This window comes from Seriola aureovittata, chromosome 19 (assembly GCF_021018895.1).
Source record: "Seriola aureovittata isolate HTS-2021-v1 ecotype China chromosome 19, ASM2101889v1, whole genome shotgun sequence".
In the NCBI taxonomy this organism is placed as follows: Eukaryota; Metazoa; Chordata; class Actinopteri; order Carangiformes; family Carangidae; genus Seriola; species Seriola aureovittata.
Genome location: NC_079382.1, coordinates 8,931,902 through 8,950,990, shown reverse-complemented (window position 1 = coordinate 8,950,990; position 19,089 = coordinate 8,931,902). Strand labels below are relative to the sequence as shown.

At 38.8% G+C, this 19,089-nt stretch overlaps 2 protein-coding genes across 2 annotated transcripts; one reads left to right on the top strand and one right to left on the bottom strand.

Annotated features, from left to right (window-relative positions):
• Positions 1-567: 567 nt before the first annotated feature.
• Positions 568-8,137, bottom strand: stx7l (syntaxin 7-like). Its single transcript, XM_056363519.1, has 10 exons — positions 8,029-8,137; positions 6,213-6,306; positions 5,976-6,045; positions 5,561-5,651; positions 5,312-5,449; positions 3,489-3,535; positions 3,298-3,388; positions 3,103-3,175; positions 2,580-2,662; positions 568-2,244 (listed from the first exon to the last, which is right to left on the bottom strand). The coding sequence occupies exons 2-10, from the start codon at positions 6,295-6,297 to the stop codon at positions 2,149-2,151; spliced, it is 774 nt and encodes a 257-aa protein (XP_056219494.1). The 5' UTR covers positions 6,298-6,306; positions 8,029-8,137; the 3' UTR covers positions 568-2,148.
• Positions 8,138-12,442: 4,305 nt separating this feature from the next.
• LOC130187840 (protein LEG1 homolog) lies at positions 12,443-15,997 on the top strand. The gene is made up of 8 exons (XM_056405764.1): positions 12,443-12,800; positions 13,048-13,134; positions 13,226-13,299; positions 13,442-13,546; positions 14,389-14,507; positions 15,174-15,315; positions 15,415-15,511; positions 15,610-15,997. The coding sequence occupies exons 1-8, from the start codon at positions 12,503-12,505 to the stop codon at positions 15,759-15,761; spliced, it is 1,074 nt and encodes a 357-aa protein (XP_056261739.1). The 5' UTR covers positions 12,443-12,502; the 3' UTR covers positions 15,762-15,997.
• Positions 15,998-19,089: the final 3,092 nt, after the last annotated feature.

Genomic DNA, 19,089 nt, shown 5'->3' with positions numbered 1-19,089 from the left:
ACAGGGATCTATTGTTGGTCCTCTTCTATTTGTTTTTTTCTGTATATTTCTGCTATAAATGTTGTCACGTTAAATGCAGATTTTCAATTTTATGTAGACGACATTGCTGTGTTTGGCTTAGCTCCAACAATTAATGATGCATTGATTCAACCGCAGTTTTGCTTTTGATAAGGTCTGGTCTTTGCCATGAGAAGATAGACTGTCCTTATATGCAGAAAATTGTGAGTTAATGCTCTTCTCAAAAACAGGAACAGGTCCTTGCATTACAAACAGACCTTGTTTTAAAAGTAACCCTATTGAGCTGAAACTCTGGGTAAACACATTTTCAGTCACATATGTCTAAATAATTAATAACCAAATGATATGTAAAGCAACATGCCTACTGAGTGTCACCCAGCAACCTGTCATTTATTTATTTAACTCTGAATGGAAAACTATTGCAGAAACAGTCTGTTTTCGCAGTAACAATTACGCTAGTACCAGAAGAACAATGTAAAATAGCCTAAACTCAAAGAGGCAGCAATGTCAAATGGCAGTCAAATTATTAAAATAAATATGAATCAACTATTGGATTTTTTTTTTTTTATTGAAGAATAATGTAATCATGTAAAAAATCATATAATTTTACATCAGGATCTGTACATTCAGGTAATTTATTCAGCACATAGGCAGCTAAATCTCAATAATGAAAGCATACATGTGATCATAATTTTACATCTAGGTCAAACAGTTGCAGCAGTTGTAGTTTTTGCTTTTACTTCCTCTACTTTGTATTTACCTTTATGTAATTTGTACCAGTTTTGGTTTCTTCATACATGTGATAAGCAATTTGTCAGTCACAGAAAAAAATGACTGTCAATACTTTGAGCAAGGTAAAAGTCATGAACACAAATGATCAACCCACAGAGGTGTTTCCACGTACTGCGGCTGACTAAACTTCTCAAGACTACGACTGGTTGCCATAGCTATGGCCACCTAGGGACACATGTGTGGTGTGCAGGGGTTTTAAATAAAGAAAATCTAAGTAAGTTAAAACGAACTATAAACCACAACCAAAGTTATTACTCAATCCTTGCCAGAACTGGCTGCTGTACATTCTTTGTGTCTAATCACCTGTGGTTTGACAATGGTAATGTAATTTGATTTATTAAAAAGGATTATCCTTGATGTAAAAGCAATCACTCTGAGATATGTAGTTAAAAACAATTTCTCTAGACAAAGAAAACACACCACCTACTTTAAGGAACAACTCTTCCCCTTATTATTTGGGGACTGGCTGATGATTGGCCGATAGTGGAGTGTATTTTAAAGTCCTAACCACAAGTTTTAGCATGAGTATGTACAGTACTTCCTCATTTAGCATTAGCAATATAACATGAATTTGAACAGAAATTAACTATTAATTTTAATTAATGATAACTTAAAATACAGGAGATGATAGATTAAAAAAGGCTTGCGCACCACATTAGAATAAACTGAATGCAAATTGGCAACATTTTACCATGGCTACAAGGGTGGCTTTTGTTTATTCACAATCAATTAATATAGGGCACTTCATAGTTTAACTGTGGGGAAACTTTTAGCACGTGGTCTTTTCATATGTAACCAGACAAGAGGAAAGCAGCTGCAGAAATATTAAGAAACAGATCTGAAGGTTAATCTCTTCCTACAGACACCTGCCTCTTCATTGCCTTTATTGTATATTATCTAACATTGAACTCAATGGAGATTCTCTCAACAATGTCAGGGCAATAGGGACAGTTACTCAGCAACAATGACTGCCACTGAACACAGAAATACTTTGCCTGTGTATGCTCCTTCAACTGACAAGCAGGTGTGGATGAAAATCATGGCTAAATCAGACACAAATAATTATTTGTGTTACAATTACAAATTACATTTAAAGCTGATTATAACAATGAAACTACCAGCACTAGCTTTGTTTCACCATGAAGGAGCAGTGGGCATTCCTGTCAACGAGGACTAAAAAAAACGTATATAATCAAACCAAAGAAGGATAGACAGTCTCAATGACTCCCCTCATGACGCAGGGTGTGGGGGGGCAAGGAAAGGAGCAGGCAGAGGAGAGGAAGGACAGTACTTCATCCTTTGTCCAGGCTGATGAGTGAAGAGGAGAGGAAAACGCCCTCATTTGCTGACAGCTCCCCAGATGATAAGTCCTATTATAACAGCAGCTACAGCCAACACTATCATCAGGATGCATATCTTCTTCCGGGAGCTCCTCTGGGGGAAGAAAAGCACAACTTTTTCTTTTATTTTCAACCTTATGCCTGTGAAAGTGAATAATAACTTGGTTACACAAGGGTGTCCACGTGCAGGTGGTGGAGAATCACATATGCTCACATGCTGTAACCTCAGAGATCCCTCGAGGAACCAGTCTTGCTCAGACCTCTTCCTTGAGCTACCAGTTACAAACTAACTTCTCTAACATTGACACATTTAAATGCCTCTCCACTCCTCTTCTCCTTATCCATTTTCCTTCAATGCCTTCTTTTTGTATCTGTCTTTATGTCTTTACTCTATTCTGTTAATTATCTTCTCTGTCCTCTATGTTTTACCTGGTAGTCTGCAGCACGGGCGAGCTGCTGGGTGGCGTTCTGGACATTCACGTCTGCAGTCTCCACATTGGCTTCTATACTGTCTGCAGAGCACACAGGAAACGCACATAGTTTTACATGCAGCAGGTGGGCAAAACAGGGGAGCACCTGTTTTTCAAAATTTTCAGAGCCTTGAAATAATAAACCTCCTTTTGAAAAAATCATTTTCTTCATTATATACACATTTATGCAGAACTGTGCTACATGTACAATGGAATCACATCATAAACCCAGTAGATGCAAACACACAGTCCAACATGTAATGCTAATTTTGTTTTGGTTTTTTTGAGATATTGTGTCCAGGGTGGGACATGAAAACATACATTTACAAACAAACACCAGAAATATATTTTTCAGATTCCATAAATGAACTATTTAAAATCAGCCCAGTAGATATTAGTAGGAATATTTCTCATTGCAAATAGTTAGATAAAAGGAAGAACAGACAGGTAATGTATAAACTGTGTAAATGACAGATGCTCACCTATCATGTCTCCCTGCTCATGCACCATCATCCCCAGATCCTTGAAGATGTCATTGATATCTGTGATGTCAGACTAAATCAGAGAGACGTATAGAGAGATGGTTCATGTGAGGGGGGCACTTTGAGGTGTCACTCATGTCTGTGACTCGGAGCTGTGCAGTAGTGCTATTGTAGGCATTTGATTCTTATTTGTACCTCCAGCTGCCTGATGGCCGACTCTCTCTCCTGAATCAGCCTCAGGTCATCTTCAGTGATGGCCTCGGCCTGGGCCTGCACCTGGGAGTCACTGCAGGAACAAATGTCGATGCAGTAAGAATAATTAAAATAATAATTACTGGAATAATTGTAACAGAAAGGATGAAAATAATCAGACACAGTAGACTGACCCTGGGAATGGAGGCACATTTCCAAAGCTGTCTTCAGGCTGGCCTCCCTGTTCAAGGAAATTCAGAGGATTGATAAACATACTTGTATTTAATATTGAAAATATCCAGCAGAAGACATTATTTACTATGATTATTGGTACAGCAATGATTTAGAAGGGACAGACTGTTATAGGGATGTTATAATGCCCATGACCATAATGCTTCATTAAATATAATTTGATTCAGTGTCTGCAGAACAGTTTGTTGTCAAAAATGTATGCATGGTGACATAGAGCAGCATGTTCCTCATCAGCCATTTATACCAGGAAGGAACTGTTTGTGCTTATCAGTGTGAACACAGCACATACAAATGCTTTTCTGTGCACTTAGGTAATTGGTGAGGGAAAAGAGTTGCCAAACAAGCATTCTCCCCCAAGGGAATAGGCGTCTAAAACAGTCACCATTAAAAGGCACAGTCATATGAGAGCTTCTGGTGAACCTTCACTTCAGTTCAAATAAATATGAATAAGCAACTTAAATTAATCCAGACTACTGGCATCTGTTTTGGCGGAGATTTACTGTAATTGAGGACATTATGAGAAACTAATATCAAGCTCAAAAGCCTCTTCTATAAAGTATGTCATACTGTTCTGATTTATTTCTACATCAAAAACAAACGGTAGATATTGTGTGAAAATTACAAGCAAATTTCTGAATAGATGACACTAATATGTATTCACTGTGTGTGACTGTACTAATTCTACAACAAAATCCAAAGAATTGTATGTTCAGTATAATTTAGAGACATGTGGAGGCAGACATGCGGTAGTTCCAGAGAGCACAACAAGCCATCATTAGGAAACAACACAAATGGGGAAACACATAATAAATGTCACTAATGACAATTACAATACATATAAGAGCAGAGAGAGCAGGACATTCTGATCAGCGCACTCCTCTAGAAAATAACAGTCAGAAATCTCTCATGTAATGCAGTTTCTTTTTTCTTATCTGCTGGCATATATTCAGACACTGATATGTAGTGCTGTGCAGTGTGCACAAGAACTGTGACACTGGTCACAAGAGCAAGCTCAAAGTTCACTTCACACTCTGAGCTGCTCTTTCTCAGCATCCCCTGCTCCCAATTACTGCCACTAAATGAATGGCTGTATACTACTACTATACTGCTATGGAGTGACAGACAGAGATTACTTTTAAAAGCCAAGGAAAACCAGTGTGAGTATATGTTTCATCACTTGAACAATGTGTCATAAAGCAGGACACTTCAGAACAGACCAGTTTACAAATGTAATTCAGATCTACATACATTTATTATTAGACAGACAGTGGAAAAAAAAATTTAGCCAGCATGAACTAGGCTATATGAATTTCCATTGCATCTACAGTACATCTTTATAACACTTCTTTGCTAAGGTCTTACATTCCAACTAATACTGTGCATAAACCTTTATTTTGTAATGTTTGTATTATCTGACAAAAGACACTAAAGGCTCTGGCACCCTTATTATTTTTCAATGCAATTTTGTGGACATCAGTTTTAACCAGTTTTAGTGGGATGTCCTGCATGCTCTGCTTGACTGAACGTTTGCTAATTCCCTAAATCTGCTTCATCATGTAAAGCCACAGTGTCTTAATTGGGCTATGTCGTAGAGTGGCCAGAAAAAAAAATCCACTTTTGACAAACAAAGCATAAATCGAAATTTAAAAAAAAAAAAAAAAAGGGGGTTGATGATTACTCACTGGTATATAGATTATTGGTCACTCACTAACCACTGTCTATCTCACTGGTCTTTGTGACCTTGCAGGCTCAGCAGATAACTCACCGACACCCTGGAGCTGGCTCTGACTCTGGCCACAAACTCTCTCTCTTTGTCGGCTGCCTGCCGCTGGGTCTTTTGGAAGCTGTTTAGGGCGGCAGAGAAGTCATTCAACAGTCGATCTTTCTGTATCTTTCTCTGCCGCTAAGAGAAAGAGAAGCCAGAGTTACAAAAGTTCATGTTCCACTAGGAACAAGCAGCGAAATGATGACTTCAAACAGCAGTTAAAGAAGAAGTCATTATAGAGTTCAGTACCTGATCAGGGCCAACAGGAAGTGCACTGAATGCCTTGATCAGCCGGTCAGTCTCCTTGGCTAGCTGGTTGCCTTGCTGCTGTTTCTGTTGCCTGGTGACCAAAGAAAAATGATGTCAGGCATAATCTTTTCATTCTGTTTAAACACAGGCAGTCTGGTCAGGCTTTACTGTAAGACAGAGGGTTTTTGGAGAGGGGTGGGGTAGGGTGGGGGGTGCGGGGTAGAGCACAGTCAAGTATCATGGGACTCTTCTTACAATGGAATGTTAAGCAGCATTAAATCAGGCTGCATCCGCCTCAGGAATATTATTATTTTTAACGATTAATCACATGAATGCTATGAGGCAGACATGGTTGAAAAATCTCCTTTATTTGTACTATTTATCAGAATACCAAAACCCAGCCTGTGTTACTCACAGCGTCTGTCGTAGCTGGCTGGTGTCCTGCTCTGTTCCCAGCAGATACACTGCCCTCTGCAGCTCAGAGACTGGTGAGGAAGAGAGAGTGCAGACATTTGTTTATCTGTAGGCCTACTGAAGTATCGCCACGTGTCTACCATCATTCACATACTGGAGTCAGTTAAGTGGGTGCAATTTCAATGTTGCAGCTGAAAATTATGACATCTTCTCTATGTGTGTGTGTGTAGAGTATTACTCAGCAGTGTGAGCTTCTGGATGTTGGTGCTGATGTTGTGAACTAAAGCACTGGGCTCCTCTTGAGTCCCAGCCTGGTAGGCCATGATGAAGAGCTGTGAGGACACAAAACAGCACAGTCTGTCATTTCATTTATTCATGGGTCACACTGGGATGTTGTTACCATAGTTACTGCAGTTATTTCAGTGAGCTGATGATTCACTTGTGAAAACACCTTAGGGCAGTTAGGATAAATCTATTTAGCGAGTTAATTTGAATAGTTTCTTTCTGGTGCATTACTTATATATAGACAATTTGCATAAAACAGTGATTCCATGAGCATTTTAGCAGCTATGCTAAAAAAAATAAACAGAGGCAATAAAGCAGCTACACATTAAAATATCACCTGCTGATCCAGTTATGTAGTGTGTAACACTCACAACCACTCATCTGCGGCTCAGATTTTAATCCCAGGACTGACATGTCTGCAATCTACATTTCATTCTCAAAACCAGGGCCATTAATATGCTGCTGTAAGAGCCTCGACTCTCCCGGCAAGGCTTTCCACAGAGTTTGGAACCTGGATGGATTTTCTGCCAGGTCTATCAGTAAGGTCCAAGACAACTTTGGGTGACAAGGAAATTCATTTGAAATAACAGAAACAGCCCCATGTTGACCTAAAGCAGTGGTTCTCAAAGTGGGGGCAAGGGTGCTTGAGGGGGCTTTTGGGGGTCCACGGCAAAAAGGGGAATCATTTATTTTCTCTATAATTGCAGTAGAAACGGCCCCATGTTGACAAAAAGTAACACAATGACAAAATGACTATTTTGGTCATGTGTTTCAAACACTTTCTGTAATAAAACGAAAGACGAAAGATCCTATCCGATGGGGGTCCATGGTCTAATTTGTGTCAGTTTAGGGGTCCTTTATGTGAAAAAGCTTAAGAGCTACTGACTGAAAGTACCCGATGGTGTCCACATACTTTTGTCCATATAGTGCAGCACTGTTGCCCTTGCAGTGAGAGGTAAACCATGAAATGTCAACCAGAAGCCAGGTGACAGCAGCCTCTACAACAGGGATCATTTATAACAGATGGTGGAACAGGCTGAACATGAAGTTTCCAAATTTTAATTACAATTTGTGACTTTCATTTTCTAATGGTTCATTTGCTGTCATTTATTATTATATAAAGCATAAGGTGCAACAGGGTTGGGTCAGTGTTTACCATGAGTCACTCATGCAGACTTCCTGTGCTGTTGATTCAAGACACAGGTTTGAAACCATGGCCAGTATGCAAAGAACCATCTGCTCCCAAGAGACTCTCAGTCTGCGGCTAACCAGTCCTGTCAGTACTACAGGAGCGTTGAATTTTTAACATTTTACTTAAACAAAATTCTACATTTATTCACGCTTTCTGCTTTATTTAGACTTGTTGCACCTCCCTGTCTGCCTGCGGGTGTTTGTCCGTTTACTACAGCAGCCGAACTGGCAGTGAGGAGGAAAAAAAATGCGGAAATCATAGGAGTTTAAATGAGAAGAGGAGGACTGCAGAAATGACCATTCATGTCTATGAGCCACAGCTGTTCACCGGGGTTAAAGCTACTTTATCTGAACTTTACACCACCGCTGACTCAAAAGCACAACAGTCATCAAGTAACAATCATAAAGTCGCAGCATAATTTGAAGGTTTTTCTCTCTAGTTTTACGGAGAAAAAAAACACTTTCTTCGTTCCTACACATGAAACATCACAGCACAAGCTCGGGTTTAACACGCTAACGTGTCCACACTGTTAGTCCTTCCTAAATGTTCAGCTTAGTGTAAAAGTTTTGTGTTTTACCTCTTTTCTCGTGACTCGCAGCGGCGGTTCGTTTCCTGATTTTCTGCCACTCCCCCGTCACATGATGAGCGGAGCAGTAAAGGCGAAGTCATTGGAAGAAATTTTATGTCATGGGAAGAATCACATGAAGCACCAAAAGTCAAAACTTAAAACAAACATTATAATAAGACAACTAATCATGTATATTCCTACAGGTTTGAACACTGATAGAAATAAAAATGAATCTAACTCTTTATGCAGTTGATATTTTGTATCATTATGGTCAATACTACTACTACTACAAATAACATTAATAATATAAGAGACAGGGCTAATTTCGTGTTCTTTCGAAATGGTCTTGTTGTATATTCATATGTTTATTCATTATTATTAAATATAAATACAAAGGTTTAATTTAGATAATTTTATGTCCAAATAGCAGCTAAATCCTTCACATAGTTAAAAAATACCTCTTTACCTCTTACTTAATCCCAGTGGCCTGATGCTGGTCCATGAGCATCCTCCAGTGCCCTGCTGTTAATGCCCTGTTGTAAATCTAATGTTAGTAATCCACGCCTGAGGGAAGTGCATCAGGCTTTCTCACAATACCATGACCAGTGACAGATATGTCTAAAAAGCAGAAGAAACTATGAAGAAAATGGGTTACAATAAGAGCTTTAGTATTTAATGTTACAATACTGTTTGCACTCCTTCAATGTGGAAAGGCCACTGAGGGAAAAACGATGGAATCAAGACATATAACATGTTTTAAATAATCTATGTGTTAAACAGACAGTACTCTTGCACTCTTAAGTAGTTCTGATGAACTTGTACTGTAATTTAGTATATCTATTATACAAGGTATAGCTACCTATAATATGTAATTTTACTGCAGTAAAATGTCTAAAAATGACTAGACCCATATATTTTGTTGAGTTGTGGATTTACATTAAGCCAAATGTTGCCAGCTGTTTTCACAAGAAATCCATTATTGTAAACGAATTAATGGCCCATTTTATTCAGTTGCCTGTCAACAGCATTATGTTCCCTTTGAGCTTGTGTCAGCATTGTGGTTGTGTTCAAAATTGACTTTTTTATTCAGTTTTAAGCCACACTTTTATGATACTCTTTTTAGATGTTGTTTGTTTTTAGTTATATATTTTAATCAGATGAAGGATTTTAGTCATCGGACATCTTGGTCTTAATTTATCAGAGAGTAGTAAACGTCATTTCATCATTAATAAAAACCCAATAATACAATGTAGGCTATAGTTGATCATTTACCACCATAAAAGGCTGTCATTCTTTTCTTTTAATAATTTAATATTTTTCAATTACCATGTTGCTACTTTTACTTAAGTAAAGGATCTACAGTAGCAGCAATGTATACAGTCTCAAACCCACACAACTATATAGTGTACTTTATTGGAGGTGTGGTCATGTGTAGGACATAGTGTTTGCACATCAAGTTCAGACTGGTTAACCACACAGAACACAGTTCTTGGAACTCCAATCCCATCTCCTTCTAGTCAGTGTTAGTTTACAGACCAAAACTGATGAAATAAGATATGCTGTATGTCAAGCATCATGCAGAAACAACACCAGCCAGCCCACAAGGGCACTGCAGCATATCAGCTTACATGTCTCAAATCAGTTGACCTTTTGCTTTGTAACCTCAGCATGTGATAAGTCAGATGGAACATTTGTTAGTTGTACTCACCCTCTCCTGGGTTTTTAGGTCCAAAATTAGGTTCAGGACCTGTGTTATCTGTTGAACTCTTGGGGCCTAAAACTCTGAGTAGACAAACACCACATGGTGATTTCTTAACAGCCTGATGTTTTGAGATTTAGCTTGACCTCTGTTCAGGATGGATAGTAGCTCTTATTCTGTTATCAGTCTGCAGAAAAGTTTATGAAGAGTGTGTGCTCTGTGGTCTATAGGTTCAAATGACCTAATCGGTTCAAAAGAATATAATGTACACTATACAGAGAGGGATGAGGAATTAAAGGAAAAACCTGAATAAGTGAGTGGAGAAAGATAACAAATGCAGATGCTTGGTGCACTGCAGGTACAGTTAAGCAGTTAACATCCAGTCATGCTCTGTGGCATGTATAAAAATGCTGATCAGGCCCAGTGGATTCTGATTTTGTCTCAAATAGCAAGAGGAAAAGATCTAAGTGACTTTGAAAGAGGTTCATTGTTGGGCAATAGCTTGTCATAAGACTGCTGAACTGGCTCATGTTTAAACAGGAACAGTGACCAAAGTGACATATGCATTTAGATCTATGGGAAAAACCATGATGCTCGTGCATTAGTGCAAAATGTAAAGGAAAACAGAGGAGCAACTCTTCATCAGGAGACTGCGAATGTCAATGCAGGACATGATCAGACTGCCATGATATTAGAGTAGGGGTGCAGGGCATTGACCCCCCAATACGAAAGATCAATATACATTTGAGATTTCAGTAGTACCAGATGCAAAAACCAAAAGTGATATGGTCAGATTGAGAACAATGTTCTCAACACACGGGTGAGTGCATGTGAGGTGTACACCAAGAGAACGGTACAGGCCTCAATGCTTGACCCTTACAGTGAGGGGATCTGTTGGCTCTGTCATGCTGTGAGAGGCAGTTTGCTGCCATGGTTTGGGTCCACGTGTCCCGTTAGAGGGAGGAGTCACTGCAAATCAATACAAAGTTGTTCTGAGTCATCATCTTTATCCTATGATGAAACATTTCTGTTCTGATGTGGTCTCTTCCAGGATAACAATGCCTCGATCCATAATGCACGAGGGGTCACTGAATAGTTTGATGAGGATGGAAATGATGTGAATCATATACTATGGCCTTCACAGTCTCCAAATCTCAACCCAGCTGAACAACCATGGGAGATTTTAGACAGGATGTTAGACAGCACTCTCCACCACCATCATCAAAACACAAAATGAATGAACATCTTTTGGAAGAATGGTGTTCATTTCCCCAGTAGAGTTCAGAGACTAGAATTGATGTCAATGAGCATTGAAGCTATTCTGGCGGCACTGCATTAAATCTTACAGGCCTTGAAACGCACAGGCGGCTCCTCCAGATGCAGCTGTGGTTTGCTGCTGATACTGCTGGTGCCAGGGCTGATAACAGCAGACCTTAGATGGTCAGTAACAAGTGTCTGGGTGTTCTAAGAATAAGCATTTGGGCGTATATAGTCATGTTTACTTGTTTATGGTTAATGAACCAATAGTGTATTCACACATCCCTCTTTTCCTCTTATTTTAGCATTGACCAATTATAGGTTGTAAGCTATCTATAGTAATCTCTCTAAATGTATAAAGACGATCATCAGGGGTTCCTGGTCCAGATTTCAGGTGACATCATGCACAGGAGACTGTATTGATGATTCCTCTTTTCTCCTTGATAATGCATCAATAAACATCCTCACCCTAAGACATCCTGGACTCCAGCGCTCTTTCTTCACCACAGATGATAAGAAATTTCCCTAACAATTGTGAATAGAATTAGAGCCTGGTTCTCAGGCATTAGAAAGTTTAACATCTTCTGTCACTTCTATGCTAATGATTCACAGCTGTACCTCTCACCAAAATCTAGGGATTCCCTTCAACCTCTGATCGACTGTTTCAATGACATTAAGGGCTGGATTTCAAACATTTTCCTTCAGTTAAACAGCAACAAAACTGAAGTGCTTATATTTGATCCATCTGAGTTGAGAAGTTTTCTCACAAGTAAGCTAAACCACCTCAACCCATATGTGAAGTCACACACAAAAAGACACATTTTTATTCAGTGGCCTTTTTTTCTCACTAACCTTTTTATCTGTCATGTTCATAATTCTGTATTTACTCCTTGTTGCTTCTATTTTTTTTAGTACATTTATTATATTTCTATATGTAGTATATTCAGTATGTTTTCCTTGTGTTTTTACTTTTTTTATACAATTGTATTACTTACTTTTATTTATCTTAATTTCCTTTATACAGCACTTGGTCAGCTTGAGTTGTGTTTAAATATGCTTTAGAAACCAACTTCACTTGAGTTGACTCATACCTTTCCTCCAATAACTCAAATTTTAAACCAAAGTGTGGTATTGATAGACAGTTGAATTAACTTGTTTGTTGATGGTGTTGAATTTGACAAATCTCCATTAAAAATAAGTCCACTTCTTGAGTAAAAAGTGAAGTTATCTTCATTCAGCTTCACTGTGTTGAGTTCTCATTGATTCTTCTTGCATGCTTGTGTGGATATGACCGTTTTCAAATATTTGCATGGCATTGCGCTCTATGCACGCAAATTTTCTTATCTGTCTGTTGGTGAGGGTCCACTGAACGACATGCCACATGGAGTCATGGGAGTTTGTGTGTTTGTTTTGCTTGTGTGGCTCAGAACATCTGAGGATACATAAGCTGTGTCTCTTTGTGACAACTCTCAGTCCAGAGTGTATGCTCTTGATTCCATCCCTCTCTGCAGTCCCAGCTCCTCAGTCATGCTGCGTCCGACGGTCCTCGGCCTCCTCCTCGCATGTGCTGTGTCACTCAGCAGCTCTGCTGTAATCCTGGAAAATGGCATACCTATCCTGTGGGCACAAACAGCCGGCCAAGTGACAGACCTGCCCTTCCAGAATGGCATTCTGACTCCTGATCCCTGGCACTTCCTTAACCGTATGAGTCTTTACCGGCTGATGATAGCTGCTACAGACCCATTCATGGGATCCATGGGGACAGGCGCTTCAGAGAGTCCTCTATGGGGACTGCCACTGCAGCTTGGATGGATGTTTACCTCAGGTGAGATGGAAATTATTTTCTTTCTTTTTAAAAAAAACAAACTATATTTCCCAACAAAAAGCTAAGAAAGAAAAAAGACTTCATAGTTCTTCTACTTTTCCAAAGTTATAGTTGTAGATTTAAAACCGTCACTCCCAGCCCCTGTCTATTCATTGTAGCCCCCAAAATGAATGAACATAACATCATAACACCAGCTACCATAGAATCTAGACACAAATTGATGGCACAATGTAAATTGTTTCTGCAGGCCGTCTGGCTGACCCAACCGGTACTACAACCTGCGGCCATCAAACAGGAGATACTACATGTATTTCTACTCAGAGTTGGTGGGGATGTAAGTATGACCAACACATATACACACATAAGCACACAAATACACAAAAAGAAAGAGAGAAAACGCAAAATACTTCTTTATGTCTGTCCAGGTGTGAACTATTTTGCCTCTGCAATTCCCTTCCTGTCTGCTGCACAGCAAGGCTTCATGGGACCAGAAGTTCAGGTACTTGTGCCACTGGACATCATAAAAGCGGTCCACATGGAGTAGTTTTGGCTGCTCATTTTTTATGTTCTCATGCAAATATGAATAGTTATGGTTTTAATTATGCTGAGGATGATTATAACAATAATTGTTATATTATTAGGTCCAGATGCAAGTGCCTGCAGGTGTAGAGGACTATTGCACCACCTATGCTGACTGTGCAACTCGCTACCCTGATGTTATGTCTAAGTGGGATGCCTTTTTCCAGGTATATGAAATACACACATACACAGACATTACTATAGCAGTGTCCACTAGTGTGACACTCTTTCATGCATTTATCTTTTTGAATACACACACATCATGAAAATAAAATACCACAGTTTTTAAAGAGGCCCTGATTTAACACATCATAATCAGTCTAATCATGGAGAGCTCCTGCACCTGTCAAACAGCTGTATATTTGTTGTCTTTTAACAGAAAATCTATTCTGCCCTACAAAGCCAAATGTAGTGACTAAATTTTTTTGTCAAACTCTAGTTACGACCAGAATATGACTATTTTGCCACATTATTTTTTTATGCCATAGAAATATAGAATTCCCAAGAAAACAACATGTAATATGTGCATTCAAAACAAAACACTGCTTAAAAGAAACCACATAGTCAACTACAGTGCTAAAGTACGGGAGCAGAATTCAGCCCCAGCTAGCCGACAGCTAGCCTTGACTGAAGCTAATTTACTTACTTTTCCCACGGAGCTGATGTCTGTAAAGGAAATATATCAGTTTTGGTGATTGAGTTTATTGATACACATTCATAAGACAGCAGCTAAATTCAGTCAAAAGAAATTGCTTGCCTAGCTAGGTAGAGTAGCATGGTAAATAGCTTAGCTGAGTAGCAGTAACTACCATCTCTGCTTTTGACTGTAATGGAAATCAGGACTTGTGTGTTCTTAATACATCCATGCTTTAAACCCTGTTTTCTCAACTTTGGATTTAAAAGAAAATGTTAGCATCTAATAGGCAGGGAGGGAATAAAAGTAAGGATATCTCAGTTTATGCTGCTTCTATTTTAATCTATTTCCTTAATCTTCTGTGTGTGTTTAAAGGGTCTCAAGGCTTCAACTGACTCTCCTCTGCCTGACAATGAGAAGAAAGACTCTCTCCTTGGTCTCTACTGGGCGGCCCAAATGGCTTCAAGTCAAGCATCTGCAGCATGCAACACCAGGTAACCTGTGACCAGGTCTTTCTGTCATATTCTTCCAGCCTCTCTCCTTTTATTCTGTCTCTATACATTTATAAAGCAGACAAACACTATATTAATAAAGCCCCCAAAAAGACGTTTATTTTGTCAAGTCAAGGGGTCTTCAATTCACACCACCCTGGGGATCTTCGTGTTCTGTTTGAACACAATCTTGCAACCAGCAGCCAGTTAACATAGCTTAGCATAAAGGCCAGAAACATGGTGCACACTGGTGTCATCTAAAGGTAGCAAAACCTGTATCCAAGAACCTCTAAAGCTCATGAATTAACACATTATATCCCGTAAATTTAATCTGTACAAAAACAAAAACAAGAGGTTGTGTTTTTACAGGGGGGTTGTGTGCTGAACTATTTCTTGGCTGTTTCACTCACCACAGTCTCTGTTGGTTGCTTGGCAACCTCACAGTGAGAACAACAACAGAGCCAGGCTAGCTATTCCCCTGCCACCAGTGTGAGCTAAGCTAACTGTCTCCTGGCTGTAGCTTCTTATTTAACATACAGATATGAAAATGTTATGAAACCTCTCATCTAGCTCTCAGCAAAAAGTCAGTAAGCACATTTTCCAAAATGTTAAACTGCTTCTTCATCCTCTCTCATCTTGGTCTCCTTCTTGTCCTCTCCTGTCCCTCAGGCAGAGCCACTACTCCTCTTCAGAGGTGTCATTTGCTAACAGCTGGCTGAACTCAGCGGAGTATGTATCAGCGGCACACTTCCAGTCCAGTTTGGAAAAATCTGTGATGTTCCTCACCCCACTGCCAGGTCGAATTTTACAGGTGCGTTCTTACAACTTAATCCATCCATTCATTTCTAAATCTTTTACAAACTCTATATGCATCTAATTTTTGTCCTTCCTGTTCTATTTGTATGTGTAGGAGGGCGACAGTGCACCTAACATAGCTGATCTGAGTCAGGAGGAGAACCACACACTGTATATCTTCACCTGGATGAAAAACATCAATAGCCTGCTTGGTAGGACGAGCACACACACATACACAAATATCATAACTTAGTGTTTTTTATTGAATTAGTGAGCTTTTAAGAATGATCATGATCATTTCATCTACCAGGGGGCTCGCTGGTGCGCCTGTGGAAAAGTGCCATGTGCTCAGTGACCACAAGAGAGAAAGGCAGAGAGATGTTGGAGCAGCTCCTACTGAATCCCAGCTTCGCCACAAACTCTTTCCTGTCCATTGTCACTGGAATGACTACCAGCTGCTGAGTCAGACACCCAAATACACAACAACTCCAATTATATAATAGTTTTCATGTTTTCATCTGACGGTTAAAGATATTAAATAAAATTAATCTGGCTTTCTTTTATAGTAAATAATGCAGGTTTACTATTGTAAAACTCTGAGACAAGACACTGTTAATACAAAGACATAAACCTCTGTATGTATTGCATGTTCTTGTTATGCTCTTGTGAATATGCTTCCCAGTAAACGGTCAACAGTCCATTACTTTTACTGTCATTATTAAACTCTTTCTTGTTACTGCACTTTAATCAGTAATATACTGTATATTACAGCAAGATGGCAAAGACAAGGAAAGTTCACATTCAGGGTTTAAATCTTACAACCTTAATAGAGTAGGGTCTTTCTATTTATCTTAGGACAACTACAGTACATCACAATGTGTGGGCAGTGAAGGAGTGTTATTAAGTACACCTATTCAAGTACTGTAAATTTTAGGTATTTATGCTTTACTTGAGTATTTACATTCTCTGCTCCTATATTTTTATTCAACTACATTTCAAAGACAACTATTGTTCTTTTTAAACCACTATATTTCTGAAAGGTATAATTATAGTTACCTTGCTAATTCACAAATACATAGACAAATCGATAGACAATATGAGTGATTTATTATTAAAATATAATCTATTGTTATACATTAAACTACTTAACAGTATTGGTCCACCTCAACAAACTACTAGATTGAAATTATTACACATGCATGCTTCACTAAAAATAACCTTTTGCAGATACTACTTATGTACTTTTTTTCAAGTAAGATTTTAAATGCAGGAATTTCACTTGTGAAGGAGTATTTTACACTTTAGTATGCTGGATTTTACTTTAGTAAACGATCTGAACACCTCTCCCATCACTGGCAGATGGAAGGTTAGATTGCTGCTGTCAAGTCCAGCTGAGACATGCTGTCGCTACAGCTCTCTGTTTTAAAATTTGACAAAGGCCATAATGTGTGAAATTTGTGTTTCATGGCTGTAAAGATGACCAGTCTATAAACTGCACAGTAAAATGTATCGATTCACATGAAAACATGCAGTATGTGATCTGGAGCTGGCCAGTCCAGTATTGCTCCCTAGTGGTGATATGATGTAAATACTAACCTAACTTGTATTTTTTCCAAGAATGGTAGGTAGTGTTTTATATTTGAAATAATACTCACAATAAACATTTTTTGTCATAAGGTTTGTATCCGCTGCCTTAGCTAAACAGTGCTACATACATTAATAATGGAAAAGACAGTCACATGCTTGTGACAAGTTTATTCTGTGTCCCTGTTGTAGATACTAGAGTGAGCATCCATTCACAAAGCTCTTACCAGCCGGAGAGAATATGGGGAAATGATGGCTAATCCACCCATTCAGTTACAACTGATTCATATCAAACACAGCCATCTTGGCCAGAGCCATACAGACTCTCAATGTGTTTTCTAACTTTGTATACATAACCTCAGGGTTTCCTGTTGATGGATTATTGAAAATGAATAGATGCATAGAGTATCTAGGGAAACGAGTTATCTGAAGATAACTGGGAAAAACCTCTAGTTCATGGTTGGTGCGTGAGGAAACAAATTATGGAAAAGTCTTTATTTCAACACAAAACATAACATTTACTTTAACAAAATACAACACACAATTTGAATCACTGTAAGTGATAGCATCAAATGAGAATGACATCCAAGATATTTTCAAAAGGAAGACACAAAAGGGTCATTATACCCACCAATGGAAATGCACAATTAAAAAAACCCTCTGTATGTTATAAACATCATATATCTACGCTAGCTCATGATTGTCGGTGGAAAAGCAAAATCAAGTACAAATTCACAATAACAAAACACAAATGCAGAACGTGATATCCTGTCAAGGCTTGCACACTGTGTATTTTAAGGACATTTTTCTTTTTTTTTCTTTTTAGAGCTTATTCCTATTCATGATCAACCATGTTTTAGAGAGCATTAAATTAGTGCTGCCAGATTTTGCTTAGAAACATATATCGCATTGATGGGATTTGAAGATTTTAGTGCTCAATTTTACATGACACCAATTAAACATATCGCTCACACGGTGAAACAAATACAGAATATCCAGAATTAATCTGTTTATAACTGCTTTAAAAAACTGCAAATATTCTTACATAAGCTGTGCCAACTTCCAGACAGGACACACCAGTAAATACTGGACATGGATAGCTTGTTCAAACAAGTGATGAATGGAGATATGATAATACCCATGTTGCACTGGTTAATTTACAGCAGTGGTTCCCAAACTCGGTGTTGGGGTCCTCTGGAGGGGTGTGGAGGTATTGCAGGGGTGAACATTGCCCAGGGGTAAACTGTAGAGTGCAACCATAAAAGCTGAAAAGATTTTTTTCACAGCAGATAATTTGACCTGCCCAACACAGGTGTAACTAATGACAACATTAATTAGACATTGGTTAAACCCCCTCCCTGAGCAAAGCTGTCAAACCTTGTATTTCTCCACATGCTGAAGCAGTGTGCATGGTAGGCTACACTAGCAGTACTCAGTTTATAAAGAATCTGGAGTACTGTCTTTTTTAAACCTCCGTAAAAGCTAAAACACGTCAGATTGTAAGAAATTGATTAAATAGTATGTCCTCCAGCTCTACTGTAAACTGCAAATGTTAGCATTCACGGCTACCTAGCAGTTGTAGTCTGGAGTTACTTTCTACCTTCCAAGCCACATTGTTATGTGGGGTTACAAAAATCCCAGTTTACGACTGGAACATCCACTCAGAGGTAGCAAAGATCAGAGTCTGGAATAACATTAACATCTGTGCAATGGTACCATGGCTAACTCTACCTTGCAAAACAACAATGTTGCTCCTCATTTCCATTGTCTGTCAATGGGTGAGAATTCTGACTCTTTGCCTGTAACTTATAGTTTTAGCTTCAGTTTTAGCCTTAGCTGTATTGCGTACACAGCCACCGCACTTTTTAAAGGATTGTTGTTTAAATTAGTCTGGTGGAAACATTAGAAGATAAGCTGGAGATGGGGACTTTTTTCACACGACTCATGGAATCAAGGTTAATTAGCTAGCTAGCTAGCTACAGCTTATAAAATCTGCTAGCTAGAGTTGTTGTTTCAGCTGACAATAATGAGATGCTTGTTTGTGTTGACTTCTGTGTGAAGGGCATTTTATTCAAAAATGACCCTCTGCCATTGTTATTGTAAACTGTGTATGTGCAGTGTGAGAAAGAAAAGCTGACAAGTTCAGCAACAGTAATTAAGGAGGGGCAGGGCTTAGCAAAGGGTAAATAAATAAACTGCTTTGCAG

Bases quoted from the DNA above. Each gene is read 5' to 3' on its own strand.
- stx7l (XM_056363519.1), bottom strand. From the start codon at position 6,297: ATGGCCTACCAGGCTGGGACTCAAGAGGAGCCCAGTGCTTTAGTTCAC. The intron at 3,176-3,297 runs GTACAAATAAGA...TCTCTGATTTAG, and splicing joins CGGCCATCAGGCAGCTGGAG to TCTGACATCACAGATATCAA. The intron at 2,245-2,579 runs GTAAAACATAGA...TTCTTCCCCCAG, and splicing joins CCCGTGCTGCAGACTACCAG to AGGAGCTCCCGGAAGAAGAT.
- LOC130187840 (XM_056405764.1), top strand. From the start codon at position 12,503: ATGCTGCGTCCGACGGTCCTCGGCCTCCTCCTCGCATGTGCTGTGTCA. The intron at 13,135-13,225 runs GTAAGTATGACC...ATGTCTGTCCAG, and splicing joins TACTCAGAGTTGGTGGGGAT to GTGTGAACTATTTTGCCTCT. The intron at 15,316-15,414 runs GTGCGTTCTTAC...TTGTATGTGTAG, and splicing joins TGCCAGGTCGAATTTTACAG to GAGGGCGACAGTGCACCTAA.